A 21,886-nucleotide genomic window follows, 5' to 3' on the forward strand; every position below is an offset into this window, starting at 1 on the left:
ATTGTTCCTAATTGATTCAAGCAATATTTATTGTATGTATCTTATGTGCAGGATAGAATGTTCTCCATTGCTTTTTTGAGAGAAAATCTTGTACTTTGGCTTCAACTGTTCTTGGATTTATTGTGTCACCTGCATGAGCAAACACAGAATGAGTATCTAATAGGTATTTTTGCATTTGCTTCCTCTCACCTGGTCCTAGAACTGGTGCTTTCTCCTACTACCTTAGTCCTTTAATTCTTGTCCTTTCCCTGGGCCTCTGTGTTTGAAAACTATATTGCCTTTCCATTAATCATCAGCATTTTAAAATTCCCAAAGTTATTCAGCACCTCTTCTTGATTTCTTCCTGTATCATTCTAATTCCTCTTCTAAACATAATCTCCTCTTGAACGATATATTTGGGTTTTTGTCTATATTTAGCTCTTGGCTTCTTATCCCCCTATCTTCCTCTGCCTTCCTGTTCTGTTTCATTTGTTCCTTAGATGTTGCTGTTCCCTTGGGGCAAACACACATGCTAGCGCACACACACACTTCCCACTCCTGAGCGTTCCCTCATGAGGAATATCTTTTTAAAGTCCTTTGTGTTGTTGTTGTTCAGTTGCTAAGTTGTGTCCAACTTTTTGTGACTCCATGAACAGAAGCACGCTGGGCTTCCCTGTCCTTCGCTGTCTCCAGGAGTTTGCTCAACCTCGTGTCTGTTGAGTCGGTGATACCATCCAGCCACCCCATCCTCTGTCGCCCCCTTCTCCTGCCTTCGGTCTTTCCCAGCCTCAGGGTCTTTTCCAATGAGTTGGCTCTTCGTGTCAGGTGGCCTTTATGTAGTGAGTCCTTTATATATTGAGAATTCTTAATTGTATCAGTTAGGATCTTTGCAAGTAACAGACTACCCTCACTGCTACTGCTAAGTCACTTCAGTCGTGTCCGACTCTGTGCGACCCCATGGACTGCAGCCTACCAGGCTTCTCCGTCCATGGGATTCTCCAGGCAAGAACACTGGAGTGGGTTGCCATTTCCTTCTCCAATGCATGACAGTGGAAAGTGAAAGTGAAGTCGCTCAGTCGTGTCTGACTCTTAGCAACTCCATGGACTGCAGCCTACCAGGCTCCTCCATCCATGGGATTTTCCGGGCAACAGTACTGAAGTGGGGTGCCATTGAGTGACTTTAAACAATAAAGTAGTACTCTCTCAGGTAATGAGACTGCTGGAGGAGGGCAGCCTCAGGCTGGTGGGTGTGCAATTTGGGGAGATTAGCAGGGCCTGGGTCCTTCTGTCTTTTTGCTCTGCCTTTCTCAGCACATCACCTTTTCCTTGAGAGAGCTCCTCTCGTGGTGATTGATGGTTACGGCACATCTAGGCATCCAGACTCAGAGTACCCAGGGCAAGGCACCCCGTCTTCTACTTCTTTTTTCATTTATCTATTATTTTTGGTTGTACTGGGTCTTCACTGCTGGAAGCAGGCTTTCTCTAGTTGCAATGAGTCAGGGCTACTCTTTGTCGTGGTGCATGGTTTCTCCTTACAGTGGCTTCTCTTGTTGCAGAGCACGGGCTGTAGGGTGAGGGGGCTCAGTAGTTGTGGCACGTGGGCTCGGTAGTTGTGGCTCCTGGGCTCTAGAGCACAGGCTCAATAGTTGTGGAGCATGGACCTATTTGTTCCTCAGCACGTGGGATCCTCCCAAAACAGGGAACAAGCCCGTGTCTCCTGCAATGGCAGGTGGATTCTTTATCACTGAGCCACCAGGGAAGCCCCTTGCCTGGCATTCTTATTCCACAAATGCTACACAGAATATGCACTATCTTTTGGAGCTGATATTTTCAGTAGCAAGAAACATTTTACTAGGTTAACAGGGGTCTTAAAAAAAAAAAAGAAGACAGGGCAGAGGAAAGCTAAGTTTGATAGGGATTGAGGAGCTGGGAAGGACAAATGAAAATACACAGGTCACCAGCCACACAGGCAGGAGCTCATGCAGTAGATTTTGGCTCAGTACAAGTCACTGTTGAGAAAAAAAATGAACTGAATGATGTTATGAAGTAGGAATACTGGAAGTATCCAAGTAGTGTATGTTTGACCTATACCCAAGGATGTTGTAGAAACGATTTTTACTTAGGTTAGGAGGCTGGACAAGATCCAGGGTTCTTAAACCTTTTAGGGTCAGGTGCCCCCAGGAACCCAAAGAAAGGGAAAGACCTTTGTTTCCCTCTGAAAATTCACATGCCCACTGAACTTATGGCTGCATAATAAATCACCCCTGAGAACTTAGTGGCTTATTAGCTCACAGTTTTTGTGGGTCAGGGATTCAGAAGCAGTTTAGCTGGGAGATTCTGGTTCATGAGGTTAAAGTTGAGAAGTCGACCAGGGCTGCAGTCATCTAACACAGTGGCTGTCAGCTGAGGGTGACTTTGCCTCTCAGGGGAGATTTGACAATGTCTGAAGACATATTTGATTATCACCAAGAGTGTGGTGTGTGCTATCAGCATCTAGGGAGTGGAGGTCAGAGATGTTGTTAAACCTCCTCATCGCACTAGAGAGCTCAACACACAAAAATGATCCAGCCCCAAAAGGCAGGAGTGCTGAAGCTGAGAAACCCTGGCCCACAGGCTGGACTGGGTCGGGCGGACCCCCTTCTGAGGTGGCTCACTCATGTGGCTGGTGAGGGCTGCTGGCGTCCTCACAATGTGGTGGCTGGCTTTCCTCAGGTGAACTGAAAGAGAAAGCAAGGAGGGCCTGTAGGCAGTGCCTTTATGACTGAGTTTCTGGGAGCAAGTCACCGAACAAGCACACGAGGAAGGGGAGAGGAATCAACTTTCCTTGTTGGAGGGGAGAATTACCAAAGAATTTGTGGGCGTATCTTAGAATCAACACACCCTCATACAACAACATTTTAACCTGTCAAATTTGAGGGTTCACAGATTCCTCTCAGGCTCCCTTGACCTCCAACAGATAAAAATCTGACAACCCATGGTCAGGAAATTGGCAAGGACAGGTAAAAACTGGCAAAACAACAAAACAAAACAAGAAAAAAAAAAAAAAAACCCTCAATATTCTACCCCCTGTTATAGTTCAGGCCCCTGTTTTTACACTATCCCTTTTCTTATCTCCTTCTGGGTTTCTAATCCAAAGTCCTTGTAATTTACTGTCTTACATTCTATTTCATTCTAAATGTAATATCATTCAATTTCATTCTAAAGCAGAACAGAAGTACTGAGCCACTGTCATTTGCAGATTGGAGAGTTGAGACTACATTTTAAGAGAAAGATTGGCTGGGATTTCAAGACCTCCCTCACCATGAGATAAAACAAGTAGGACTAGAACTTCCTGAGGGTCTAGCGGTTAGGATTCTGCCTCCACTGCAGGGGGTGCCAGTTCCATCCCTGGTCCGGGAACTAAGATCCCACATGCTGTTAGGCTGGGCCAAAAACTAAAAAACAAACAAAGCCTCCCCAAACCAACTAGGACTATTAATTTTGCAAGTAAAGGTAGCTCTCATCGTCTATCAGAGAAAATGAAGGACAGCAGGTTAAGTGATGCATTCAGATCCATTCACTGATTTCCTGATGACTTATTTAATTTCAGCCCATAAATTTATTTGCTTTCCATTAAATAAAGCAACTTCCAACATAGTCGTTCCAAGAGTGTTCCTTGGAATAGAACAGGATATATTTTTTTACTTAGATTTTTAAAAGATTTTCTACAAAATAATTTTTTGGTAATAATTTTCTGCTTTCAGAACAGAGAGGCATATATATAGTTTTCTGGATATAAAATGACTTTCTCAATCCAGTGCTTTGATAGATGAAAGGGGAAAAGCTCTAATACACTTGGCTATCTGCCCTTGAAATATCTCAGCTGAGCACCTTGGGGCAAATTATCAGTGGAGCAGAGGGTTTTAAAAACAAGGTCCAGGTGTTTTTCCTGGCCTGGAAATGCTGCCAGCTTTGCTTCTTGCTGCTTCTTTGATCACCTTTGGAACAAAGAGAGCCTGTGACAAGAACAGTCAGACTCAGGCCCTGTGGTTTCCTCAGAGATCTGATTTTTCATGGGAGGTACTTGCGAAACCGCATCTGTGGGAGGAGGCGTTCCTTCACAGGCTTCTTGGGATAGAAGTGGACATCGTTTGTGGCATGAAGGCACGGTGGAAAATGGACAAGGAGCCCACTCCTCAGGCATCAGATAACACCTGTTAATCTCTTGTCCACAGGAAGTTAAGCCTCTGTGTGTCTCTGACATGGGGGCTCAACCTCTGCTCCCCAACTGAATGGTGGGGCACCATTCATTACCAAGCACAGTAGGGCCTGGCAGGTTAACTGGACACATAGAGGCCTAACGGGGGAGGTCCTCACTGTTTCATATACTTCCTGAAATCTGTAGGATGACTGATAGATAAGTTGGCTGAGTTTCATGCCTAAAATAGAGAAATGACAACTACAAAGAGACTCCGTCAATCTAGTTGAAAGCACCTATGGCCTTGAATTTTGTGTTAAAGCCAGGCAAAAAAAAAATTTATTTTTTTCTCTTAAAAATTACAAAAAAATACGGAGTGAGATTTTTAAATTAATTATTTTCTAGTTTTAAGATAAAATACAGTAGTTTCAATGTGTTGATCTTTTTCTGAAGGACTTAGAACAGAACCAGGCAAATACTATAGCTAAGTGTTGGTTAAATGAATAAAGTTAAGTAAGTAAGTAAATTGTCTATTTACATCTTCAAATAAACAATGAAGACGTTGTAGACAAACTTAAAAGATGACATACTATGAAGAAGTGTCTTTGACCTCTAAAAATTCAACAAGTTACTATTGATATTTATCTGGGTTTTATTTTTTTTATTCTTTTGGCTGGGCCTTGCTGCATATGGAATCTTAACTCCCCAACCACAGATGGAACCAGCGTCCACCTGCAGTGGAAGTGCAGAGTCTTGCTGGACCACCAGGGAAGTCTCTGCTGCTGCTGCTGCTGCTGCTGCTGCTAAGTCGCTTCAGTTGTGTCCGACTCTGTGTGACCCCATAGATGGCAGCTCACCAGGCTCCCCCGTCCCTGGGATTCTCCAGGCAAGAACACTGGAGTGGGTTGCCATTACCTTCTCCAATGCATGAAAGTGAAAAGTGAAAGTGAAGTCGCTCAGTCGTGTCCGACTCTTAGTGACCCCATGGACTGCAGCCCACCAGGCTCCTCCATCCATGGGATTTTCCAGGCAAGAGTACTGGAGTGGGGTGCCATTGCCTTCTCCGAGGGAAGTCTCTATGTGGGTTTTAAATCAAGCTTCCTGAGCTTCACTTAGGATGTGGGGTTTATAATGTGAAAATGAGTTTTGCTGGGGGCTCCACACTGGACTTTGCGCTGCTCAGCCCAGAGTCCCCTGTATCAGGACCATCCTCTCAGAAATGTTCCCCCCTCTGCAGGAGGCCTTGACCCGCCCTTCACCCTTCTACTCTTTGGAGTGCTGAGGAGGGCTGCCCAGAACTCCCTGCTTCCCTCTTTCTTGCTGCTATCAAAGGCAAGCACATTGACCCGTTTCCATTTCAAGAGTTTTCCTGCTAATCACTAGGGAGCAGGCAGCTGCTAACAGTCAGGACCCACGTGGAGAAGTTCCTGAGGTTCCAGAAGCTTACCACTGTCTTCCCTCTGCTCCACAGTTCCTCACTCCCTTATCCTTAACCAGCCAGCACAGCTCACCCTCCCCTTGGAGTCCACCTTGACCAAGTGGACCTTTTCCTCAGTAAAACCCAACTTCCCAGTCAGAAAATATGGTCAGTCCCTGGAAGTGCAGAAAAATGAGTGCCCCTTTGACTCTACCAGTGGGTGGTTATAACCCACCCAGAGATGAAGGGAGAAGGCAATGGCAACTCACTCCAGTACTCATGCCACAGAGTTGGACACGGCTGAAGCGACTTAGCAGCAGCAGCAGCAGAGGTGAAGCCTGGAAAAAGTTTTCTCAGAAACCAAGGCCAGCAGCAGTCTTGCAGGCCTGTGTTCTAGAATTGAAGGCAGGAGCGTCTTGGAGATAAACAGCCCCAGCTAAGGTGCCTGAGGAGGTGGCTTTGGAGGGGGCTCCAGAAAGTCACCCAGGTGTGCCTGTGCCCCTCTGCCACAGCGCCTTCTGCTTCCAGCTAAGGGCACCCAGGGTCTCTCAAGGGGAAATCTTAGAAAAGACTTCAAGGGGACTTCCCTGGTGGTCCAGCGGTTAAGACTCTGTGCTGCCAATACAGGGTATCCGGGTCTGATCCCTGGTCAGGGAACTAGATCCCACATACCGCAGCTAAAAGATCCTGCAGGGCACCATGAAAGTGCCACCAAGTTAGACCCGGTATAGCCAAATTAACTAATTAATTAAAAAACAAAAAGACCAGTGCTTATCTGTAGTAAAGAGCAGAAATAATGAGAGTGTGACAGGAAAGTTGACTTTCCAACTATATTAAAGAAGATTTATTTTTTTATTGCATGCATGCGTGCTTAGTTGCTTCAGTCATGTCCAACTCTCTGCGACCCCATGGACTGTAGCCCACCAGGCTTCTCTGCCCATGGATTCTCCAAGCAAGAATACTAGAGTGGGTTGCCATACCCTTCTCCAGGGGATCTTTCTGACCCAGGAATTGAATCCACATCTCTTGGATCTCCTGCATGGCAGGCAGATTCTTTACTGCTGAGCCACTGGGGAAGCTGATTATTTTTATTTTCTGATTGTTAAGGCTTATTGTGGGAAAATGTGAAAAACCTGAACATAAGAAGTACCTACAAGGCTACCACATAGAGACTGCTATTTTTACATTTTGGGGGTTTCTTCTCAATCTTTTTTGTTTTTTCTATGCCGGTACTGGAGTTTCAGCTTTAGCATCATTCCTTCCAAAGAAATCCCAGGGCTGATCTCCTTCAGAATGGACTGGTTGATCTCCTTGCAGTCCAAGGGACTCTCAAGAGTCTTCTCCAACACCACAGTTCAAAAGCATCAATTCTTCGGCGCTCAGCCTTCTTCACAGTCCAACTCTCACATCCATACATGACCACAGGAAAAACCATAGCCTTATGAACTTTTGTTGGCAAAGTAATATCTCTGCTTTTGAATATGCTATCTAGATTGGTCATAACTTTCCTTCCAAGGAGTAAGCGTCTTTTAATTTCATGGCTGCAGTCACCATCTGCAGTGATTTTGGAGCCCAGCAAAATAAACTCTGACACTGTTTCCACTGTGTGCCCATCTATTTCCCATGAAGGAAGGAATGATGTTAAAGCTGAAACTCCAGTACTTTGGCCGCCTCACACGAAGAGTTGACTCATTGGAAAAGTCTCTGATGCTGGGAGGGATTAGGGGCAGGAGGAGAAGGGGATGACAGAGGATGAGATGGCTGGATGGCATCACTGACTCGATGGACGTGAGTCTGGGTGAACTCCGGGAGTTGGTGATGGACAGGGAGGCCTGGTGTGCCACGATTCATGGGGTCGCAAAGAGTCGGACACAACTGAGCGACTGATCTGATCTGATCTGACATTTTCAATTTTTCTTATAGAATTGCTTCATGAATATAACTTTTAAATATTTTAAATATAACTTTTAAAAATTTAACTACATTTTAAACCTAATTTCAACTTTAATGAGATGAATATACGTAGATAGTGGGCTAAGCAAGTGAAGTGTAAAAACAAGTGTGTTTTAAGGTCTTTCAGCAAGTTGAAATGTTTGAAATTGACAGGGCTGGCTGAGAGGAGGGGCATGTTTGGGGCTGGGGGTGGGTGAGAAGAGCTTGGTATTGACTGTTGAGGTACTTTCTGAGGCCATGTGGTCTTTGCTGCTGTGGCCACAAAATCACACTGTATCAGGCACTGATCTAAGTACTTCACATTCTAACTCTTGGAAACTAAAGAAACAAAAATTGTCCCAAGCCTTCACAACAACTGCATGAGTAGGTGCTGTGATCCTCACCTACAGATGAGGAACGAGGCAAAGAGAGGTTTAGTAACCTGTCCAAGGTCTCACAACTGGTAAAGCCAGGACTGAAGCCCAGGCAGTGTATCTGGAGACCACGCTCTCCTGCCCTGGGCTTTGGCTGTGGGTTCATCATGCCAGGCCCCCTCCCCTTCAAGCTACAAGGGTTCAGAACAGTCACACCAACCTCCTTCGTTTGGGCAAACCAGTGCTTTCTTCATTTCAGGCATCCGTGGCTCTGTCCTTCTTGTCCCCCTCATGCAGAAAGTGAGCTCAGCTGCTCCCTTTGACTGACATGCTTGGTTAGTTTCCATGGCTTCTCCCTGCCTCATTCCTCCAAGCAGAAGCCAGACCGGCAGACAGCAGACTGGGTCTGGCCTCAGATAGCCATCATATATTTTCCTGTTCATCGGCCCTTTTCCCAGAGAGGCCCTGTAGGCACTCTGTGGGGATGTGAGGGTGAGCTCATCAGATGTCAGGGTACCTGGATGAGTATGCAGTCCCCAGGAGAGGGCCAGCCCAGCAGAAACGTGACAGTTGGGAACTCAGACAGGGACTCCAGGCCCAAGAGCCTGCACTGGGGTCCCTTTGCTGCACACGCTGGGGTGGAGAGCAGCCGTCCACTTGGTCTGGCTCAAGTTTAAAAGGAGAAGCCTTATGATAAAGCTACAGAGGCCTTGAGAGTCCAAAGGAAGGAAACAGAAGGAAGAGGGAAGTAGAAAGTCAGGAACTAAAGTCTTCTCTTCCCCTAGATGGGTGAGCCGAGTGACTTCTCTGGAACTCTGCTGGGCACCTCCCTTCCCTTTGATGACTTCCACTAGCTCTTCATGCAGAGTCCAAGTTGGTCCCCAGCTCCACATCTGCATAATGACATCTCAGCTCTAGTCCCTCATCACTGAGGGGCCAGAGGTTATTATTATTATTTAATTGATTGATATTTCAAAATCAACTTCAGTGAGGTATAACTTAATAATGCATCTGTTTAAAGTGTGTAACTCAATGACTTTGACCTCACAATCAAGATATATAACCTTTCTGTCACCCCCAAAGCATTCCTTGGGGGAGTAATCTTTTTTTTTTCTTTGTACAGATTATTGAACATATTGATCATCAGTTGCTGGCCTTGGGTTAGGCGAAGAGGACTGTCATGTGGTCTACCCATTCACCAGGATTTGTGTAGTGACCAGGGCTTCCAAGATGGCTCAGTGAGTAAAGAATCTGCTTCAATGCAGGAGACGCAGGTTCGATTCCTGGGCTGGGAGGATCCCCTGGAGAAGGAAATGGGAACCAGCTCCAGTATTCTTGCCTGGAAAACCCCATGGACAGAGGAGCCTGGTGGACTATAGTCCAAAGGGTCGCAAAGAGCCGGACACGACTAAGCATGCAGGAGTGGCATGGCAGGCAATAAAAGGCATTTTGAGAACAGTCATCCGTTAGCTGTAGGACCTTGGACAAGTCACTTAGCCTCACTGTGCCTATTTCCCATCAGGAGAGTAAGGATAATAATGTCTACCTCTGTTGCTGCTGCTGCTGCTGCTGCTGCTGCTAAGTCACTTCAGTCGTGTCCGACTCTGTGCAACCCCATAGACAGCAGCCCACCAGGCTCCCCCGTCCCTGGGATTCTCCAGGCAAGAACACTGGTTGTAAATAGTGTGCAAGAGGGTATTTGGACTGTAGTTTTGATGGAGACTCTGAAATACAATTGATATGAACGGGAAACAGTCTGAGAAGAGTTTTAAGAATCTTAGAACCCTCAGTCAGGTCGGGGATATAAGGGAGTACTACATACTCCCCATGTAGTAGGGAAGCATCTTATAAAAAGCTGTGCTGAGAGCCCATCTTTCTCCCCCAGGAAGGGGAAGTGGGTGACTTTTTTGGAAGGTTTGTCTGGAAGCCCTCAGCCTGGGGCATGCTGGACTAGAGTCTGTATCCCACCAGGGAATACAGAACAGATCGAGTGCTTTGCAGGAGAGGTTGGAGAGCGGAGGTTGGAGAGGGGAGGTTGGAGAGGGTCACTGTGCTGGGACTGGCTAAGCTTCTAGAGAGTCAGGGTGGGAGTTGGGGGGCGCAGGGGTGACCAGGGGGAGTACAGTGAGAGGTCCTCTCGTTGCCTGTCCAGTGGAGCTGCCTGTGTTTTGGGGGGAGCCTGGGAGCAGGAGAAAGCTGGAGGCAAATGTCTGATTTTAAGACCTGCCCCACGAAACCACAATAGACACACTTGCCAGGTTCGAGGGGCCCAGGATGCACTCCCTGAGAGCTGACGAAGCACCCTAAGAAAGTCAGTGTCACATAGCTGCCAGAGACAGATCAGCCAGGTGCCTGTGCAGGGGGGACCTGACCCAGCCTCCAGCCTTTGCTTCCCTTCCTTCTCGTCTCTGGGACCCTGAAACTGGCCAGAAACTCAGGAAGAGGAGTGCCTGACAGAGAACCATTGTGTCCCTTTCCCATCTCAGCCTCCAGCCTGAAGCTGGCCCAGTGGAGCCAAAGGAGGGAGAAATGGTAATGTTAAAACCAAGTCTGGAGATTTGATTATCATCTTGGATTGTCCTGAGTTGAAATGGTTGAATTTTAGAGTTACCATGGGGTGTAAAAGACCTTCCGCTTTTATAGAAGGGAAGTCAAGGGCCTGCCTGCCGAGTTTTTTTCCCAGTGGCAGCAGAAAGGTTCCTTCACTGAACAATTTTAAAAGGGTGGTGGGAGAAAAATACAGTAAGTCCCCTGCATAAAAACCTTCAAGTTTTGAAATTTCAAAGACGTGAACAAGTGTTTCATTAACATCAGGCATGGGTGAAATTGCAGCTTGCCCTCCGTCTTCTACTGCTGATGATCCTTCTGCTCTCCTGGCTCCCATCTCCTCTCCCTCCCCCAGCCAGTAACTCTTCTTGCCTGTTCACTGGATGCCATTCCCTGTATGCCAACTGTTGTACTGTACTACTGCACTTTTCAGGGTACTACTGTTCTTGTTCAGTCGCTCAGTCGTGTCCGACTCTTTGTGACCCCATGGACTGCAGCGCTCTAGGCTTCCCTGTCCATCACCACTTCCCAGAGCTTGCTCAAAACTCCTGTCCATTGAGTCGGTGATGCCATCCAACCATCTCACCCTCTGTTGTCCCCTTCTCCTCCTGCCTTCAATCTTTCCCAGTATCAGAGGCTTTTCTAATGAGTTGGCTCTTCACATCAGGTGGCCAACGTATTGGAGCTTCAGCTTCAACATCTGTCTTTCCAATGAATATTCAGGGTTGATTTCCTTTAGGATTCACTAGTTTAATCTCCTTGATCTCAGAGTACTATACTCTAAGGTTAAAACTGTTTTATTTTTTGCTTTTTATGTATTACTTTTCAGAAAAGTAATTATATTTCAGTAAAGTATTATATTACAGTAGGCTATCCAGTGGCTCAGACAGTAAACAATTTGCCTGCAATGCAGGAGACCTGGGTTTAATTCCTGGATCAGGAAGATCCCCTGGAGAAGGGAATGGCAACACATTCCAGTATCCTTGTCTGAAGAATCCCATGGACAGAAGAGCCCGGTGAGTTACAGTTCATGGGGTCACAGAGTTGGACCCGACTGAGTGACTAAAATATACTATAGTACTATATAACTGATTGTGTTAGTGGGGTACCTAGGCTAACTCTGACTTACAAACAAATTAAACTTATGAACACATTCTTGGAATAGAACTCATTTGTATATAGACTTAATGTAAATGGTTTCTATCACAAGTTGTGCTTGTTCAACATAATATAGATGTGTTTTGTTTGGCAAGGGTGTTAGGTGTGTTTCCACAGTTGTTGCCATAAATCAGGGCTTTCCAGAAGGGATCCCCTGCACCAGGGTTCGTGGGGGGTGGTCACCGAAATGACCAGGCTGCAGCTCACCAGGTTCAAGGGAGCAGCAGCTCTCAGTGCCTGTGACCCACTGGCCCTTGTCCCTAGGGAGTCACTAACCCAAAGCAGCAAGCTCTCAGATTGGCCCAGCCACTTGGAGCTGTTTCCTGGTGTCCTGGGCACCACAGTGGCTGCCCTGACCCGAGCAGGAATGGAATCACCACCAGTCCAATTGGAATCCAGCGCCCACTCAGACGGAGTTCAGCTCCAGACGAGCAGAGTGTGATCATCTCCTGGGCAAGGATCCTGGGGTTCACAGCAAAAAATAAAGCTGAAGAGGAAAAGAAGAGCTTGGCGTTCCCGTGGGTTGCTGACCATGACCTCGACAGTGTCAGTGAAGCCTGACTTTGTCTGAGATGAGCACTGTGCTGTGCTTAGTTGCTCCGTTGTGTGCGACTCTTTGCAACCCCATGGGCTGTAGGCTCCCCTGTCCATTCTCTAAGTAAGAATACTGAAGTGGGTTGCTGTGCCCTCCCTCCAGGGTATCTTCCCACCCCAGGGATTAAACCCAGATCTCCTGCATTGCAAGCTGAGTCTTTACCATCTGAGCTACCAGGGAAGTCCAAGATGAGCACAAAATACTGCCATCCCGGACAACTGTTTCTATTTCTATGATGGTCTGTACCTTTCTTCAGGAACACCACAGATTGTCAGAGCAGCTGAGTGAGGTGTAGTTTCTCCACAGCTATGGTTCTGGGAAGGCCTTGCATTCATGGACTGCTGACAATCTGATGGGTTCTATGGACCCACTGCCCAGAAAAAAGTGCACTGGGCCTCACCTTCCTTCCCATCCACTTCCCAGGGATTGACATGCACTCGACCACCATTCTTGACCCCTTTGGTCCTTGCTGGTAGAGCCCACTTCCCTCTGAACAGGCTGAAAACACCAGATGTTCTGGGTCTAACTTCCCTCACAGCTGTGTCCCAGCCCTAGCCAGTGAGACCAGGTCTACTAGGAGTAATGGAGAGAAGTCTGTCTTGGGACTTCTCTGGTGGTACAGTGGATAAGAATTTGCCTGCTAATGCAGGGGACACAGGTTTGATCCTTCGTCCAGGAAGATTCCACATGCTACGGGGCAACTATGCCATGTGCCACAACTACTGAGCTTGCACGCCTAGAGCCCATGCTCTATAACAAGAGAAGCTACCACAGGGAGAATCCAGCACACCTAAACCAAGAGAGCAGCCCCCACTCATTGAAACCAGAGAAAGCCCGGGAGCAGCAAAAAAGACCCAGCACAGAAGTAAACCAATATATAAAAAAGTGAAAAATCTTTTTGGTAAAAAGAGAAGGATGAGGGGACAACTCTCTCCTCCTTTGGATGTTGATGCTCGGAGTCCAGCTGCCACTCTGTCACCATCAAGAGAAATAGAGAGCTGAATTAAGCAATCCTGCCACTGTCCACTTCTGGACAGTTTAGTTCAGTTCAGCCGCTCAGTCATGTTCAACTCTTTGAGACCCCATGAACCGTAGCACGCCAGGCCTCCCTGTCCATCACCAACTCCCAGAGTTTACCCAAACTCATGTCCACTGAGTTGGTGATGGCTTCCAACCATTTTATCCTCTGTCGTCCCCTTCTCCTGCCCTCAATCTTTCCCAGCATCAGGGTCTCTTCAAATGAGTCAACTCTTTGCATCAGGTGGCCAAAGTATTGGAGTTTCAGCTTCAACATCAGTCCTTCCAATGAACACCCAGGACTGATCTCCTCCTCTAGGATGGACTGGTTCGATCTCCTTGCAGTCCAAGGGACTCTCAAGAGTCTTCTCCAACACCACGGTTAAAAAGCATCAGTTCTTCGGCGCTCAGCTTTCTTTATAGTCCAACTCTCACATCCATACATGACTACTGGAAAAACCATAGCCTTTACTAGATGGACCTTTCTTGACAACGTAATGTCTGTTTTTTAATATGCTGTCTAGGTTGGTCATAACTTTCTTCCAAGGAGTAAGCGTCTTTTAATTTCATGGCTGCAATCACCATCTGTAGTGATTTGGAGCCCCAAAAAATAAAGTCAGCCACTGTTTCCACTGTTTCCCCATCTATTTGGCATTAAGTGATGGGACTGGAGAGATGACATATATTATTATTGTTGGAACTGCTTTCCTGTTCTTTTTTTTAGTTTTTTTTTTTTTTTTTTAATGTGGACCATTTTTAAAGTCTTTATTGAATTTGTTACAATATTGCTTCTGTTCTGTGTATTAGTTTTTTTTGTTTTTTTTTTTTTTGTCTAAAAGGCATCTTAGCTCCCTGACCAGGGATTGAACCCATGGCCCCTGCATTGGAAGGCAAAGTCTTAACCAATGGACCGCCAGGGAAGTTCCTGCTTTCCTTTTCTTACCTCTGAAAGCAGCTGCTGACTCAATGGATTCCCTGATGACCATCCAGCACCTTCTAAGAGTTCACAGACCCAGTGTTGGAAGCTGTGAACTAGAGCCTGGTCTCCTCATTCTAGCAATTGTCTTCTCGGGTCCTCAACTATCAGCTCACAGAAAGGCAAAGGCAGGCTACGTCAGGGGTCTCCAAGCCATACTGGGCTGTCTTAACTCTCTGAGATAATTTGTATGCAAAACAGTCTTCATATATGGGGGATGATGTGTAAGAAATATCATGCTGGAAAACACAGGTTCTCAACCTGCTCAATTCCAATCTGTGGTGGGAACTTGGACAGTCTCACCTCTCCAAGACCGAGTTTCCACATCTGCCACTTCACGCTACCTTGTCTTAAGGGACTGTATATGTGTGCATGCTAAGTTGCTTGTCACATCTGACTCTTTGTGATGCCATGGACTGCAGCCCGCCAGACTTCCCTGTCCATTAGATTTTCCTGGCAAGAATACTGGAGTGCGTTGCCATGCCCTCCTCCAGAGGACCTTCCTTACCCAGGGATCAAATCCAAGTCTCTTACGTCTCCTGCATTGGCAAGCGGGTTCTTTACTAGCACCACCTGGGAAGCCCATTCTTATTTACATCTGTGGTTAATTTCTTCCTGATCACAGTCCTTTCACAGCATCAAAAATACAGCCCATCAACCAGAAGTGGTTCAGGAGATGAACTGGGAAGCTAAGACTCTCTTCTTGTGTTCTGACAAAGGCAGCATCGAGGGGTAGGTGTGCCCCGGATACTGAGGCCCGGCCACCTGCCCATCGCTGGGGGAGCAGGGCAGGAGCCCGCAGCACCGTCTGCTTCTCACCCCCTTCCATCCTCAGTCTCCTGGCTAGTTCCCACACACCGCAGGCTTGACTGCCCGCTGGTTTTTTTACAGTTTGGGCTCTTGTTGGTTTAGAGAAACAAAATACTTCAAAAATTGTATTTCTGGAATGCCTGTAAAGCACGAGCAGACACAGATCACAACAGCTCAAAGCTTTGCTACTGGCTCCAAACCAAAGTCGCACACTGGCTTATTCAAATCTAAACAGCCCAGCCTGGTCTCTGGGTGAGCACCACATGGCTAAAATTAGACTGGCCATCTGCTGAGACAGCAGCTGGGCTATTCTGAGCCCCAGGAGGTCTGGCTGGAAGCAGGGCTGGGCCTGGGGGGAGCACTGTTGGAGCGTCCGTCCCTTTACAGTTAAGGGGGTGACAGGGAGGGGCAGAGAATGAAGGCACACTGAGGGGAGGCCAGTGTCAAGGTGAGGTTTCCCAGGAGATTGAAAATGTGGGCATAAGGTCACCTTTATAACTCTGGGCTTTTCTTCCTGATGCCTGGGTGGGGAAGATCCTCTGGAGAAGGGAATGGCAACCCACTCCACTTTCCTGCCTGGAGAATTCCACGGACAGAGAAGCCTGGAGAGCTACTGTCCATGGGATCACAAAGAGTTAGACACGACTTTGTGACTCACACTTTCACGTTTCTTTCACTTCCTCCTGACTGTCCAATGGCTCCCAGCAAGCATAGGATTTATTCCTTAGTCTTGTTCCTTGGTTTCTCCTTTTTTTCTTTTTTTTGGTCACACTTCATGGCATGAAAAACTTTCCCACCTGGAATCAAACCCATGCCTCCCTATAGTGGAAGGGTGGAGTCTTAACCACTGGACCACTAGGGAAGCCTGTTTCTTTTTTTTTTAAACTGGAGCTTCCTGTTTCAACTCACACCCCAGCCAAAGGTATCTGTTAGGATTTCAACAATAATGGCTGAAGTTTACTGAGGGCATACCAAGGTCAGGAACCATGCCAAGTACTTTATAGGAATTAGCACACACACTCTCAGAGCAACTCAGAGGTTGGTACCAACAGATTTCAGGCATTCAGAATGGCTAGATTTTTCCTTTTTTTGACATTCTCCTTTTAAAATTTACTGCTGCACTGTGTCTTGGCTGCTGCGCATGGGCCCTCCTTCTGCGCATGGGCCCTCCTTCTCCAGTCGGGGAGAGCAGGGGCTACTCTCTAGTCGTAGTGCACTGGCTTTTCATGGCGGTGGCTTCTCTTGTTGCGGAGCACGGGCTCTTGGTGTGTAAGCTTCAGTAGTTGTGGCTCACAGGTTTAGTTGTCCTGTGGCATGCAGACACGGACTGAACCCGTGTCTCCTGCATTGGTGGGTGGATTCTTTACCACTGAGCCACCAGTAAAGCCCTGATTCATCTTTCTGCAGTCAAGAGAAAAAGCCCTGATTGAAAGGAGACTCAGATGACCCTGGGAAGTCAGGGGTTCTCTCCTTTGGGCCCTGAACCTTGCTTCCCCCAAGCTGAACCCACCACCAGTTCTCAGGCAACAGCATCCCTGAGTTCAGGATCTACCGAATTATGCATGGGAGCTTGGGGGTACACAAATGTAACCTTACTAACACCTGCCTGTGTTGTGCTTAGTCGCTCAGTTGTGTCCGACTCTTCGTGACCCCATGGACTGTAGCCCACCAGGCTCCTCTGTCCATGGGGATTCTCCAGGCAAGAATACTAGAGTGGGTTGCCACGCCCTCTTCCAGGGGATCTTCCCAACCCAGGGATCGAACCTGGGTCTCCCACATTACAGGTGGATTTTTTTACCATCTGAGCCACCAGGAAAGCCCAAGAATACTGGAGTGGGTAGCCTATCCCTTTTCCAGGGACCTTCCTGACACAGGAATTGAACTGGGGTCTCCTGCATTGCAAGCAGATTCTTCACCAGCTGAGCTACCAGGAAAGCCCCACATTGACATTTATAGACACTTTATAAACAATTTTACATTTATAGCCTTTCTAACCCATCATCTCACATCCTAGGCTCAGGCCACTCAGGCCAGTTGTCTACAGCCCCGTACTTGGTTATTTCAGTTATTTATGCTCGGGTCATAAAACCACAATTGTTACCTATAGCTTCTTCTTTCCTACTTCTTCTGTCCTCAGTCTGAACCTTAGCTGATGTTTTTGACCTGGTGAAGTGCCCAAACTATCGTTCCTGAGGGTCAGGTCCCCAACAGCCCCACCACTGTAACAGGCTGCGGACTTCCACTGACCGCAGCTCCGCTCCCCACCCCACCCCCGTCCAACTACGCCATGGACAAGGTGATGCTGAGAAGCCCCCGGGCTGCAGACTGTCCTTCTACCTCCAAGGTCCAGCGTCCCAATCTCCCACTGGGTAATGTCACATTAGCCAGTAGAGTAACCCCTTTCTCTGCCTGTGGAGATGGTGGTTTTTAGAGCCCTAAAGTGGCAGCCTTATCTTCCAAGTCGGTGGAACCACTGTCGTGGCCCCTAGGGAAGCATGTCTCCCTCAGGCCTTGGACTTCCAAACCAGCAGAGCTCCAGGGGAAGTCACACGTGGCAAGAGTCAGGAGCTATGCCCACTCTAGCCCTTGCTTCTAGCACCACAGGCTGGTATCTGATCTAAAACATATTCTGGGGGACTTCCCTGGAAGTCCAGTGGTTAAGACTATGCTTCTAACGCAGGGGGCGAGGGTTTGACCCCACCAAGGAACTAAGATCTCACAGGCCCTGTGGTGCAGCCTCACCCTGTTTGGCACACTGGCTCAGCTTTAGGACCCATTCCACCTTCAATGAGGCCACATCTGGGTGAATGGACACGTGGCAAACCCAGTTGACTTACGGGCACGAGCCCATTGCTGCAAGGTGAGACCCCCTGCCCAGAAAGGCACAGTGGTGGAACAGGGCTAATGCCCAGGTGTCCCCATCTCCAGCCCTGTCCACCAGTCAGCAACATCTTACCTGAGGAAAATGTTTGCAGGCCGTTATCTTTTTATTTTCCAAAATGAGTCTCCAAAAATGTACCTGCTTATAACCTAGATCCTGGCCTGGCTTTGCTGTCCTAAGCCAGAGAAATGCAAATAGGACCTGCCTGATGATCTTTCAGGCAAAGGTTACTGGGCAGAAGTGAGGCAGGTGGTGGGATGTTGGTCATCACTACTCTGGACCCCACAAAACCAGCTATAAGCTCCCAGGGAGCCACAATACGAAAAGCCTTACTTAGAACACCATTCCTTTAAAAAAACAACTCCCAGTATTTGGGGAATTGAAGAGGAAGTGATGCTACTTTGGAAATATGAAATCCTTAAAGTAGCTGGGTGACAAGGAGAGTAATTAAAACCAGCCCAGCAGATTGGAGATAAACCTATCCCTGATATTCAGATCCTCATGGAGAGAAGACACAAGGTGTGTGGAGCAGGTCAAAGGGCTTTCAGCGTGAACACTGAACACAGAACACACTCTGCATGGCCAAGCTGCCACTGGGCTTAACTCAGGGGACCCTAAAAGCACAGTGTTTGGGGGTTTACCCCAGTGCGAAACTCCAGTCATCACATCACTATAGCAGCTTCACAGGAGTGCTCTCACAGGGTTGTTCGAGGTGCTGTTCTCAGCCTCCAAAAGAGGGCAGCAAGAGAGAACTGCCAATGCAAACCCTGTTGGTTAACACATTGGAGTGATGGGTGGTGCTTCTGCTTAGAACATTTAAACCACGGGCATGCGCCACGCTGTGTGAACAGTGTGGACTGAAACGTGAGCCAAATGCTGTCTCTGGCAGCTGCGGCCGTCCAAGGGCATTTCCAGGCAAAGGCAGGAGGGCAGGCAGCTCCCAGCAGAGGCCCAGGGCTGCACCTTGGCTCACCAGGCACCCTGTGCTTCTGTATGATTTACAATTTTAAACTAACTATACACATTTTAGCTGCTAACCTCAATTTTTGTAAAGTGAAGGAAGAAAATAAAAAAATGAATATTGAAACATAACATGGCAGGTTCCCTCTTTTAGCAAGAAAGTATGGAATCAGAATCTCTTTTAAAGAAAGAAATCACTTCTGATTATAGAAAACCCATTAAGCAATCACTCCAATCTAAAAATACTCTGTTTAATCAGGTACTGTGGTGCAGGGAGGGGTGGGGGCTGGTAATTGCCCTTCTCTGTGCTGATAAAAAAAAATGGTGAAGAGTACAGAATATTCAGGATCTAGGGAGCCTGAGAGCATTACTGAGTGGCCAGCTAACCAGGAGAGGGGCCTCAGGTTGATTTTGCTAAGGATTTTCATCAAAAGTTAAGGACACCAAACAAAAGATAAAGAAGCTGGTTTGCCTGTTTCTGAAATATGACACCCTAACTTGGGTTTTGTGTGGCCCTTAAATTTTATTAACTGCAGAAAGCCACAAATATGGCTACCAAGACACACAGTCACAGTTCATAACTGCACCTGCCGCTATCATCACTTCAATGTAACAACTCAGAGAAAATGTGTTTTTCTTCTTTCCTGTCTGGAATGAAGTCTGCTCTTTGTTCCTCTGACCCAGAACACCTGTGTGTCTGGGGCTGCAACAGCAGCTCATTCTGAGGCCTTCTCTTACCTGTGACTCCACCTTCTAGCCCTCACTTCCCATTCTCCTTCTGTAGAAGGTTTAATAAAGTGTCACAAGATACCATTCTGGCTTTCAGGGAACTTAATTGTAAATATTTAATAAGCACTATGCTCCAATATACAGCAGTGGCAGGAGGCAACGTAGTATATGTAAGATAACACTCCACAGAAAGGAAGTGCATGCTGACACAGGTTTATCACCGCCAACTATCTGATAAACTGAAGAGAAAGAAGCATGGTCTCCTATGCTTGGCTTTCTGTTACTCAGATGGGGCTTTCCTACTGGCCACTGCTGTATGTTGCCTGGCACATTCTGGGGTTTCATGGATACGGGTGCAAACAATCCCCCTACAGTCTCTGTGGACCTTGCACTGTGAAGATGAACAGATCCGCAGTCAGAAGGAGACCAAACACACATAACGACAGAAGCCATTTCCATTTTAATCCAGAATTACTATTAGCCCTTTGGTATTTTGGTGATGCTAGTCTTAATTTAGAAGACAAAATTGCTCAGAGGAAAACAGAATTTTAAATGCAATCTAAAACTACTATGTATTCCGAGAGCTTCCATGTTCACGAGTTTCTAGAAAAGGAAAGTGCCTTTTGTTTCTCAGTATGAGAAATTGTTAAAGCTCCTCCCTGTGGTCTCCCAACACTTCTCACCAAAAAACAAGAGGCTGAAAGGGTGACAACAAATACAAAGTGAAAAAAAAAAAAAAAGGAAATTTAAATAGTATGAAATTAGTTTTTATTTTGACCTCAAAATAAACACTTAACATTTTTCCAAAACTAAAGATGAATACTTAAAAACAAGGGTAGAAGATTATTTTTTTCCTTCCCTGGGGAAACCAGTAAGGCAGATGTTCTAATGTGGCCTGCAAGGCTCTTTCATTGGACTAATCTAGACACAGGTAAGACCCTCCCCAGCTTTTCCGCTATTGTCAGTTGCACCTACCAGGGTTATGGCTGGCAGGAGAAAAACCCCGAAACCACCCCCCGCCCGCTCCCCCGCCCAACACAATCAAGGGATTTGAAAAGCTGGGAAAATCGCTGAAACATGTGACCAAGTGTTCATATAAAATCCCTTCTAAGGAGACTGAGTGAAGCTACTATGCCTCAGCAACTCAGCTGAGGTTTCTGCCTGGCCAGTCAGTGCAAAGCACGCCAGTCACCAGCCTGCGCACCTCACAGCTCACCACAGGGATGTCTTAAAGTTGAACTTCAGCTTCAGCAGGTACTTCAGGTGGACCTGAGCAATGTCGTAGACGATGTACCTGGAGGGGAAGTGTGTCAAGGTACAAACGCTTCCACAAAGGAGGGCATGCTTGCTGCCCATAAGCTGGCCTACGGCCACACGCCACAAACCCTCCCAGGTCGGGGGCTGGGTCTCTCATCCTGACCGGGGAGACCACTGAGGGGAACTGTTCCCCGTGAGACACACCACGGGACAGTCTTGAGCCAGCCCACCCCTGGGTGAACTGGCTGCATTTAAGTGACTTCACAGCCCCAGACCTTTGCTTGAGGCATGCATAGCACACTTGTAAAAGGATACTCGTTATACAGCAGACAGGTGTCATTAACACCAGATGAAATCCCTGTCCCGAGAGGCACCTCCACACCATCCACAGTAATACTAGCCGATGGGTCAGGGGTAGTTTTGCCTAAACCTGCAGGACAGAAGGCAGACGGGATATGATTTGTGGAAACATGCCGAAAACGGTCCAGAGAGATGAGATCTGTATATACATTTAAAAGACATACGAAACCCAATACTGTGTCCTCTTTCCAGACATACAGCTGTAGGTATACAGCAAGTTCCAGCCTAACTGATTTTCATCAGCATAGTAGTGCCCCCACCCTGCTTTCCGTTAAGTAGAATTCCAAAGCCCTCGCTTCACCTAGGCAGAAGGAAGTCCTAAATCATTACGGGCTATGAGCTATAGCAATTCAAGAAGCTCCAGGTACCACTATGCCACCAGAAGGCCCTCAATACTGAAGCGAGGAGTCAGGTTAGAACCCAAAGTCAGTGCACCTGGTAATTAGCAGCGGGAACCAGAACTCTTCTATGGCATTTGTAAAACCAGGGTCATTTGTGGCCAGAGTCAAACATTTTTAAAAAAAAAAAAAGAACTTTTAACAGCTAGCCACAGAAACTATGACTTTGGGGGAAACAAAGCCCCCTCCCTGTGCCGTCCTGGGTACCTGCAGCAGCAGCTTCCGAAACACATTACCTTTGACACTGTGCTTGCCCTTGGGTAACTTGCTGATATGCGAAGCATGTTTCAGTTCATACCTATAAGAGAAGGTAGTTTCA

At 47.1% G+C, this 21,886-nt stretch overlaps 1 protein-coding gene across 2 annotated transcripts in view; it reads right to left on the reverse strand.

Moving 5' to 3' along the window:
• Positions 1 to 20,303: 20,303 nt before the first annotated feature.
• PARP1 (poly(ADP-ribose) polymerase 1) overlaps positions 20,304 to 21,886 on the reverse strand; it is a 41,457-nt gene continuing 39,874 nt past the window's right edge. For both annotated transcript variants that reach the window (XM_019976546.2, XM_019976545.2), the window contains exons 21-23: positions 21,804 to 21,865; positions 21,125 to 21,239; positions 20,304 to 20,846 (exon numbers count right to left, since the gene is read on the reverse strand). In XM_019976546.2, coding sequence (XP_019832105.2) covers positions 20,765 to 20,846; positions 21,125 to 21,239; positions 21,804 to 21,865 — 259 coding nt within the window. In that variant the 3' untranslated portion in view covers positions 20,304 to 20,764. The remainder of the gene's footprint in view (positions 20,847 to 21,124; positions 21,240 to 21,803; positions 21,866 to 21,886) is intronic.

This window comes from Bos indicus, chromosome 16, assembly GCF_029378745.1.
Source record: "Bos indicus isolate NIAB-ARS_2022 breed Sahiwal x Tharparkar chromosome 16, NIAB-ARS_B.indTharparkar_mat_pri_1.0, whole genome shotgun sequence".
NCBI lineage: Eukaryota > Metazoa > Chordata > Mammalia > Artiodactyla > Bovidae > Bos > Bos indicus.